Source organism: Salvelinus alpinus, chromosome 5 (assembly GCF_045679555.1).
Source record: "Salvelinus alpinus chromosome 5, SLU_Salpinus.1, whole genome shotgun sequence".
NCBI lineage: Eukaryota > Metazoa > Chordata > Actinopteri > Salmoniformes > Salmonidae > Salvelinus > Salvelinus alpinus.
In genome coordinates, this window is record NC_092090.1 from 11,032,970 (window position 1) to 11,044,162 (window position 11,193).

Consider the following 11,193-nt stretch of genomic DNA (forward strand, 5'->3'; position numbering starts at 1 on the left):
ACCGGCCGTGATTGGGAGTCACGTAGGGCGGCGCAACAATTTGCCCAGCGTCGTCCGGGTTTGGCAGGTGTAGGCCGTCATTGTAAATAAGAATTTGTTCTTAACTGACTTGCCTCGTTAAATAAAGGTAAAACAAAAATAAATAAAAATATCAAGTATCTGGATAAGGATATATGAGGTTGAGGTATTAGCATAGTACACTGAACCGAAATGTGAGCGCAACATGGAAATCAGTCAATTGAAATACATTCATTAGGCCCTAATCTATGGATTTCACATGACTGGGAATACAGATACCATCTGTTAGTCACAGATAAGGTAGAGGGTGTGGATTAGTGTGACCACCATTTGCCTCATACAGTACGACCCATCTCATTTGCATAGAGTTGATCAGGCTGTTGTCCCACTCTTCAATGGCTGTGCGAATTATATATATATTTTTGTACTTTTTACCCCCTTTTTCTCCCCAATTTCGTGATATCCAATTGATAGTTAGTCTTGTCCCATCGCTCCAACTCCAGTACGGACTCGGGAGAGGCGAAGGTCTAGCGCCATGAGTCCTCCGAAACACAACCAAGCCACACTGCTTCTTGACACAATGGCCGTTTAACCCGGAAGCCAGCTGCAGCAATGTTTCGGAGGAAACACCGTACACCTGGCGACCGTGTCAGCATGCATGCGTCTGGCCTGCCTGGCTGTGCGAAGTTGCTGGATATTGGCAGGAACTGGAACACGCTGTCGTACACGTCAATCCAGAGCATCCCAGACATGCTCAATGGCTGACATGTCTGGTGAGTATGCAGGCCATGGAAGAATGCAGGCCATTTCCATTTTCCAGGAGTTGTGTACAGATCCTTGCGACATGGGGCCATGCATTATCATGCTGAAACATGAGGTGATGGCAGCAGATGAATGGCACGACAATGGGCCTCAGGATCTGGTCACAGTTTCTCTGTGTCATACACGCTGTCTGTCATCTGCCCGGTACAGTTGAAACCAGGATTAATCCAGAGAAGAGCACACTTCTCCAGCGTTCCAGTGGCCATCGTAGGTGAGCATTTGCCCACTGAAGTCGGTTACGATGCTGAACTGCAGTCAGGTCAAGACCCTGGTGAGGACGACGAGCACGCAGATGAGCTTCCCTGAGACGGTTTCTGACAGTTGGTGCAGAAAATCTTTGGTTGTGCAAACCCACGGTTTCATCAGCTGTCAGGGTGGCTGGTCTCAGACGATCCCGCAGGTGAAGAAGCCGGATGTGGAGGTCCTGGGCTGGCATGGTTACACGTGGTCTGCGGTTGTGAGGCCGGTTGGACGTACTGACAAATGATCTGAAACGACTTGTGGTTGGGAAATTAACATTTAATTATCTGCCAACAGCTTTGGTGGACATTCCTGCAGTCAGAATGCCAATTGCACGCTCCCTCAATACTTGAGATATCTGTGGCATTGTGTTGTGTGACAAAACTGCACATTTTAGAGTGGCCTTTTATTGTCCCCAGCACAAGGAGCACCTGTGTAATGATCATGCTGTTTAATCAGCTTCTTGATTTGCCACACCTGTCAGGTGCATGGATTATCTTGGCAAAAAGGAGAAATGCTCACTAACAGGGATGTAAACAAATTTGTGGACAAAATTTGAGAGAAATAAGCTTTTTGTGCTAATGGAACATTTCAGGGATCTTTTATTTCAGCTCATGTAACATGGGACCAACACTTTACATGTTGCGTTTATATTTTTTGTTCAGTGTATATATCATATCAGTATCTGTAGAAGGATATATGAGGTTGAGGCTGGTGTACGTTTACTATACTGAACAAATCAAGTATCTGGATGCCTGAAAAAGGGGAATAGGCTCATCTGGTTTTAGAAGTTGGCTATTTGATCCGTACAGAAAAGTGTCTATTTGGAATGTCAGATATCTTGTCTTTCTTTTCTACCATTATACTGCAGTTCCTCTTTCTCTCTCAGGGCTGAGCCCCTTGTCAAGATCTCTCCCGTTGCTGATCATTGGGTGTTTTGATATGAAATGAGGACGTGGTAAATAAACTAAAGGTTAGTGACGAATCCTTACTCCCACTCAGCCATGCATTGACGTCAACAGTAGACTATGTTAAAATGTGGCTTAAGTGGAAGTTACAGGATTCACCTCTAAAGGAGTAGTAATTAAAAAGAGAATAGAAAACAAAGTGATATCTGGTGCAGGCCGCAGTGTACTGTGCATTAGTTTGGACCGCTAGAATTAGCGTTTATGGCTAGCGGAAGGGTTAGCTAACATGCTAAGTAGCTGACAAGTAGTAAGTAGTTGTAAAGTTGCTAATTAGCTAAAATGCTCAAGTTGTCCGTGATTTGAATCGAACACGGAACCGGTGAGTTACTAGATGTTCGCGTTATACACCACCCCATCCTCCCAGACCAATTTCCTTCCTTTTGTCTTAAGTAACCTTCTGTTTTAAGTAGCCATACCAAATATAACATATCATACTCATTTGTGTTAACTATGTTACGTCTAGTCTATGAGGCCAGGCTGAAAGGCTGGACTAAACTCAGAAGAGAGAACTGGGTTGGGTTGGTAGTGAGAGTTAGCATACAGTAGAGTAGACATACATGACACAATAGAAATGATATCAACTATAGAAACGGACACACTGTGTACTGTATACTCCAGCAGTAACAGCAGGCTGTCTTCATCTCCAAGGCATCACAAGTGTGACCGTTCAGCCACATGATATGTATTTCAGTGTGTGTGTGTTGAAAGAGAGGGGGGGAGAGAGAGGGTGAGAGAGAGATAGAGGGGGAGAGAGAGAGATAGAAGGGAGAGAGAGAGACAGAGAGAGAAAGAGGAGGAGAGAGATAGAGATTGTGAGTCCTGACCAGTAAATTGTCTCGTTACTGAACACATGGTGCAACAGAAGTCATTGTCATTATTTTATTCTCCATTGAATCATTTCTAATTTGTTTCCTATTTTCTTATTTTCTTCGGTGCCTTCAGACCAGAAGTAGTAGTGAATCATAAGGAACAAACCAATTCCCTGATTAAGTGTTTAATTCAGCCTGAAAGAGTTATTAAGTTACTCATCGGTCAATAATAATAAAACACATCATCATCAACCGACGTTGGCTTATGTGTTATGGTATTTATATACTGTTTAAATAGGACATCATCTTAATAAGCAACATTGTTTAACATATATTAGTATCCTCATCTGAAAGCACCCTTGGGCAGAGCACCCTGGGTAAAGTGACTCCTTGTCTGCGTGTTACAAGGATCTTGAACAAATGGCCAATAATAGGACGACGTTGGTCAACATCAAGTCAAAGCAAGCTGGTTTCTAGGAGACAGAGGGGAAAAGACAGTGATAGACAATTCTGTGAACCACATCCTTAATTGATCATTATAATCATATAGTGTGCGTACCAAATGGCACCCTATTCCCTATGTAGTGCACTACTTTAGACCAGGGCTGGCACCCTATTCCCTATATAGTGCACTACTTTTGACCAGGGCTGGCACCCTATTCCCTATATAGTGCACTACTTTTAACCAGAGATGCACCATATAGGGAATAGAGTGCAATTTCGGACACAGACAGAGTTTCTCTGTTTACAGGACTGAAATGTTTCTCTACCCAACAAAACATTTCACAGCAGGTACCCAGAGAGTTACTAAGTTGTTCTGTTATTCTTGTCACTCCAGTGTAAAATTCATAGTCTATAAAAATATTGACATTTACTTATACATTTGTTTTCTGACTATGTTATTAAAAAATGTCCATATGTCCTTATCCATTGCACAGTGGGATGTACTGTAGTTCTACGATGTACTGTAGCTGGGACGATGTACTGTAGATGGGACGATGTACTGTAGCTGGGACGATGTACTGTAGATGGGACGATGTACTGTAGATGGGACGATGTACTGTAGCTCTACGATGTACTGTAGCTGGGACGATGTACTGTAGATGGGACGATGTACTGTAGATGGGACAATGTACTGTAGCTGGGACGATGTACTGTAGCTGTGACGATGTACTGTAGCTCTACGATGTACTGTAGCTGGGACGATGTACTGTAGCTCTACGATGCACTGTAGCTGGGACGATGTACAGTAGCTGGGACGATGTACTGTAGCTGGGACGATGTACTGTAGATGGGACGATGTACTGTAGCTAGGACGATGTACTGTAGCTGGGACGATGTACTGTAGCTGGGATGATGTACTGTAGCTGGGATGATGTACAGTAGCTGGGACGATGTACTGTAGCTGGGACGATGTACTGTAGCTGGGACGATGTACAGTAGCTGGGACGATGTACTTTAGATGGGACGATGTACTGTAGATGGGACGATGTACTGTAGCTATGACGATGTACTTACTGTAGCTCTACGGTGTACTGTAGATGGGACGATGTACTGTAGCTCTACGGTGTACTGTAGCTAGGACGATGTACTGTAGCTGGGACGATGTACTGTAGCTGGGACGATGTACTGTAGCTAGGATGATGTACAGTAGCTAGGACGATGTACTGTAGCTGGGACGATGTACTGTAGATGGGACGATGTACTGTAGCTCTACGGTGTACTGTAGCTAGGACGATGTACTGTAGCTGGGACGATGTACTGTAGCTGGGACGATGTACTGTAGCTGGGACGATGTACTGTAGATGGGATGATGTACTGTAGCTCTACGGTGTACTGTAGCTGGGATGATGTACAGTAGCTGGGACGATGTACTGTAGCTCTACGATGTACTGTAGATGGGACGATGCACTGTAGCTCTACGGTGTACTGTAGAAATATTGTATAAAATAAGGCAGTCTGTTTCAGTAGGATAAACCTGATACAAACATTTCTGTGAGAAAAATTTCTAGTCCAAAACATAGTTTTTCTTGTTCTCAGATTTCTGCTGTAGCGGGATGACGTGAGTTCCTTTCTGCCGGTCAACAGAGTTTGTTAAATCCACAGACAGGTGAGATCGCCGATGGAAACGGGGATACCTAGTCAGTTGTCCAACTGAATGTATTCAACTGAAATGTGATACACACACACACAAACTGGCAGAGGTGATGAGACGACAACAACAACAGCTTATTCCCACCAGTTAATGTCCCGATTCCCATCCATGGACTAAATCACTGAGACATTATACACAATTTAACAGTTGTTTTACAGTGCAATACAAAGATGTCCATTCAAACTGATACTGTACTAAAATAAAATAAAATGTTTATAACGTTAATGTTTTCTTATGGATAATAATCCTCCTCCTCCTCATCGACAAGACTCAGAGAGTTATATAATATTATGTTATTCAGCTTTGGCTTTTCTTTCTTTCATCTTTTCTTATTTTTGTTCTAATTTCTTCATCATCATCTTCATCCGTTAATTCATTAATTGATGTTACACATTATTTTTTTGTTGTAAAGAAAATATGGAACATTTAAAACAAAATAAAAATACCAAATTGTCTGTAATAATGACCTAGCTATGACCAAGATGTCTGAATGTTTGTGTCTTTCACCAGGGGCCTGAGGACAGTTAATTAGCTCCACCCACTGAACACCCGTGATCACACCCCCACCCCACACAACCGTATGTCTCTGGATGCGTCCAAAAATGGCACCCTATTCCCTTTATAGTGCACTACATTTGACCAGGGCCTATACGGCAATAGTGCACTACTCTTGACTAGGATTCTGGTCAAAAGTAGTGCACTATAAAGGGAATAGGGTGTTATATGGAACACAATTTTAGTGTGTTTAGGACGGCCTCATGTCTCATCCCGTCGCTACAGGTCCTCTAGTGGACGAGGTGCTTCTGAAGGACAAAGACACAAAAGAAATACAGATAGAAGACATAGTGAAGGGTGATGGTGGCAGCCAGTGGAGGTGGAGTAGTGTAGTTCAACCTGGTGGCCACTGGGGGGCGATATAGGGATTTATCCGGTCGAACGCCCACCACACACTGGGTAGTACGGTCTGATGTGGATTTGACATTGTGGGCCATCCCAAATGGAAGGGTGCCATTTGGAAGGGAAAACGGTGTATTGTGACCTGTCCCATCAGCTGATCCTCCAAACAGTTTTTCATTGGAGGTGCCAGAGACTTGAAACCACCTGACATCTCAATGTTCAGTTTGTTTGTGTGTTTCTCCGTAGCTCTACCAACAGTGAACCAGCAGTCAGTCTGCAGAGAGACAGTAACATCCTCAGCCTCTGACTGACAGAGAGACAGAGAGAGAGAGGCAGGGGGAACCCGTGTGTGTGTGAGTACTAGGGGGATGGTACATCCATCACTAGGTTGGCTGGGAGAAGAACAGTCCCTCACACAGCCTCACTGGCATCAGTAGGAGCATACAGACAAGCCCACCAGGCACTGGTTGTTTATAAGGACTCTGAGGCGCCGTGTGTCTGTCCATCATCCATCCTCAGCTAGCGAGGTTTATGTATGAAGCAAGAGGCAAGAGCCTGGTGTTGCTGCAGCACGTCCGTCCGTCCGTCTGTCAGTATGTGTTGTCTCTGTTGGACGGACATGTGGACGCTTGATGGCGTGTTACAGAAGCAGAAGAGTGAAGGCTTGGTAGCCCTGGACGGACAGGAACCAAGGAGGGGCCCAGGGCCTGGCGTCGACCCCAGTCAGGGTGCTCCTACTCTGGGGGAGGACGCAGGCTGTGCAGCTTCCGCTCGTCCAGGCCTTTCCAATACTTGAAGTTGTTGTCCAGGTGCTGCATGAGGTTGGGAAGGTCTGCGAACGCTGGGGACAAAAGATCACTGAATGATTGATTTAGGACGGATTAAAATGAGGATGTACAGTCAGTACAGTCGGTACCATCAGTACAGTCGGTACAGTCAGTACCATCAGTACCATCAGTACAGTCAGTACCGTCAGTACAGTCGGTACCATCAGTACAGTCAGTACCATCAGTACAGTCGGTACCATCAGTACAGTCAGTACCATCAGTACAGTCAGTACCGTCAGTACAGTAAGTACCATCAGTACAGTCGGTACCATCAGTACCATCAGTACAGTCAGTACCATCAGTACAGTCGGTACCATCAGTACAGTCAGTAGAGTCGGTACCATCAGTACAGTCAGTACCATCAGTACAGTCAGTACCATCAGTACAGTCGGTACCATCAGTACAGTCAGTACAGTCGGTACCATCAGTACAGTCAGTACCATCAGTACAGTCAGTACCATCAGTACAGTCAGTACCATCAGTACAGTCGGTACCATCAGTACCGTCAGTACAGTCGGTACCATCAGTACAGTCGGTACCATCAGTACAGTAAGTACAGTCAGTACAGTCGGTACCATCAGTACAGTCGGTACCATCAGTACAGTAAGTACAGTCAGTACAGTCGGTACCATCAGTACCATCGGTACAGTCAGTACCATCAGTACAGTCAGTACCATCAGTACAGTCGGTACCATCAGTACAGTAAGTACAGTCAGTACAGTCGGTACCATCAGTACCATCGGTACAGTCAGTACCATCAGTACAGTCAGTACCATCAGTACAGTCGGTACCATCAGTACAGTAAGTACAGTCAGTACAGTCGGTACCATCAGTACCATCGGTACAGTCAGTACCATCATTACAGTCAGTACCATCAGTACAGTCAGTACCATCAGTACAGTCAGTACCGTACAGATGTACCGACTAAGTCACTATGTAGCTATACTGTAGACTATGTAGCTATACTGTAGACTACGTAGCTGTACTGTAGACTATGTAGCTATAATGTAGACTATGTAGCTATACTGTAGACTACGTAGCTATACTGTAGACTACGTAGCTATACTGTAGACTACATAGCTATACTGTAGACTACGTAGCTGTACTGTAGACTATGTAGCTATAATGTAGACTATGTAGCTATACTGTAGACTATGTAGCTATACTGTAGACTATGTAGCTATACTGTAGACTATGTAGCTATACTGTAGACTATGTAGCTATACTGTAGACTATGTAGCTGTACTGTAGACTACGTAGCTGTACTGTAGACTACATAGCTATACTGTAGACTACGTAGCTATACTGTAGACTATGTAGCTATACTGTAGACTACGTAGCTATACTGTAGACTACGTAGCTGTACTGTAGACTACATAGCTATACTGTAGACTACGTAGCTATACTGTAGACTACGTAGCTATACTGTAGACTATGTAGCTATACTGTAGACTACGTAGCTGTACTGTAGACTATGTAGCTATACTGTAGACTATGTCGTTATACTGTAGACTACGTAGCTATACTGTAGACTATGTAGCTATACTGTAGACTATGTCGTTATACTGTAGACTACGTAGCTATAATGTAGACTATGTAGCTATACTGTAGACTACGTAGCTGTACTGTAGACTATGTAGCTATACTGTAGACTATGTCGTTATACTGTAGACTACGTAGCTATACTGTAGACTATGTAGCTATACTGTAGACTATGTAGCTATACTGTAGACTACGTAGCTGTACTGTAGACTATGTAGCGATACTGTAGACTATGTAGCTATAATGTAGACTATGTAGCTATACTGTAGACTACGTAGCTGTACTGTATACTATGTAGCTATACTGTAGACTATGTAGCTATACTGTAGACTACGTAGCTGTACTGTAGACTATGTAGCGATACTGTAGACTATGTAGCTATAATGTAGACTATGTAGCTATACTGTAGACTACGTAGCTGTACTGTATACTATGTAGCTATACTGTAGACTATGTAGCTATACTGTAGACTACGTAGCTGTACTGTAGACTATGTAGCTATACTGTAGACTATGTAGCTATACTGTAGACTATGTAGTTATACTGTAGACTATGTAGCTATACTGTAGACTATGTAGCTATACTGTAGACTATGTAGCTATACTGTAGACTACGTAGCTGTACTGTAGACTATGTAGCTATACTGTAGACTATGTAGCTATACTGTAGACTACGTAGCTGTACTGTAGACTATGTAGCTATACTGTAGACTATGTAGCTATACTGTAGACTATGTAGTTATACTGTAGACTATGTAGCTATACTGTAGACTATGTAGCTATACTGTAGACTATGTAGCTATACTGTAGACTATGTAGTTATACTGTAGACTATGTAGTTATACTGTAGACTATGTAGTTATACTGTAGACTATGTAGTTATACTGTAGACTATGTAGCTGTACTGTTTAGACAATAGATGGAAAACTGGCGGCTGACGGTTCTGTAGGCCAATTTCCAAAAACATTATTATTTGTACATTCTTTTTTTTTAACTCAGTCAGGGTCTCAACTTCCTGTTGAGAGTTAGAACAGAAGAATACACGTGGTGACACTTCTTAATGTGGTTGTGAATCAGAAGTTTTCCTCTTGTTATGTCTGTCACTGACAGTCACTTACCCACGTCAGATAACATTTTTTAGATTGGTACATTAGTCTAGCCAGCCTTAAGGTCTTAGGGAAGGTTGCTCGTGATGCGAGCGTCTTTGCCCCAAAACACTGACTGTGTTAGCTGCTGAGGTGAAGCTTAGACATTAGATTCAGGGAGCTGCTGAGGTGAAGCTTAGACATTAGATTCAGGGAACTGCTGAGGTGAAGCTTAGACATTAGATTCAGGGAGCTGCTGAGGTGAAGCTTAGACATTAGATTCAGGAAGCTGCTGAGGTGAAGCTGAGACATTAGATTCAGGAAGCTGCTGAGGTGAAGCTGAGACATTAGATTCAGGGAGCTGCTGAGGTGAAGCTTAGACATTAGATTCAGGGAGCTGCTGAGGTGAAGCTTAGACATTAGATTCAGGAAGCTGCTGAGGTGAAGCTTAGACATTAGATTCAGGGAGCTGCTGAGGTGAAGCTTAGACATTAGATTCAGGAAGCTGCTGAGCTGAAGCTTAGACATTAGATTCAGGAAGCTGCTGAGGTGAAGCTGAGACATTAGATTCAGGGAGCTGCTGAGGTGAAGCTGAGACATTAGATTCAGGGAGCTGCTGAAGCTTAGACATTAGATTCAGGAAGCTGCTGAAGCTTAGACATTAGATTCAGGGAGCTGCTGAAGCTTAGACATTAGATTCAGGGAGCTGCTGAGGTGAAGCTTAGACATTAGATTCAGGGAGCTGCTGAAGCTTAGACATTAGATTCAGGAAGCTGCTGAGGTGAAGCTTAGACATTAGATTCAGGGAGCTGCTGAAGCTTAGACATTAGATTCAGGGAGCTGCTGAGGTGAAGCTTAGACATTAGAGTCAGGAAGCTGCTGAGGTGAAGCTTAGACATTAGATTCAGGGAGCTGCTGAAGCTTAGACATTAGATTCAGGAAGCTGCTGAGGTGAAGCTTAGACATTAGATTCAGGGAGCTGCTGAAGCTTAGACATTAGATTCAGGGAGCTGCTGAGGTGAAGCTTAGACATTAGAGTCAGGAAGCTGCTGAGGTGAAGCTTAGACATTAGATTCAGGGAGCTGCTGAAGCTTAGACATTAGATTCAGGAAGCTGCTGAGGTGAAGCTTAGACATTAGATTCAGGAAGCTGCTGAGGTGAAGCTTAGACATTAGATTCAGGGAGCTGCTGAAGCTTAGACATTAGATTCAGGAAGCTGCTGAGGTGAAGCTTAGACATTAGATTCAGGGAGCTGCTGAAGCTTAGACATTAGATTCAGGAAGCTGCTGAGGTGAAGCTTAGACATTAGATTCAGGGAGCTGCAGAAGCTTAGACATTAGATTCAGGGAGCTGCTGAGCTGAAGCTTAGACATTAGATTCAGGAAGCTGCTGAGGTGAAGCTTAGACATTAGATTCAGGGAACAAGTCATCAAGTCCTCTGTTATATAGAGCAGATAGGGTTAACAGTTATTACCATCCCAAGCATCGAAACACTGTTAGCCCGCTGAGCTGAAGCCTTAGATCAGGTAGCTAACGTAAGTCCTTACCATCCCAGGCGTCGAACATGTCTGTGATGAAGTAGTCTATGAAGGAGATCTGGGACTTAGGAATGCTGCAGGTGTTCCTGTCAAACACAGGCATGACCACCGGTAGACTCTGCCTCTTCTCCTCGTCAGTCTGAAAACACACACACACACACACACACACACACACACACACACACACACACACACACACACACACACACACACACACACACACACACACACACACACACACACAGTGTCTTTACTGAGTGTCTACCAATATTTCCTGACTGGTACAGTATATC

The 11,193-nt window shown here is 43.8% G+C and overlaps 1 protein-coding gene across 2 annotated transcripts in view; it reads right to left on the reverse strand.

Annotated features, from left to right (window-relative positions):
• Window positions 1-2,913: 2,913 nt before the first annotated feature.
• The window catches only part of pde8a (phosphodiesterase 8A), a 151,231-nt gene continuing 142,951 nt past the window's right edge, over window positions 2,914-11,193 (reverse strand). For both annotated transcript variants that reach the window (XM_071400566.1, XM_071400565.1), the window contains exons 21-22: window positions 10,910-11,039; window positions 2,914-6,750 (exon numbers count right to left, since the gene is read on the reverse strand). In XM_071400566.1, coding sequence (XP_071256667.1) covers window positions 6,644-6,750; window positions 10,910-11,039 — 237 coding nt within the window. In that variant the 3' untranslated portion in view covers window positions 2,914-6,643. The remainder of the gene's footprint in view (window positions 6,751-10,909; window positions 11,040-11,193) is intronic.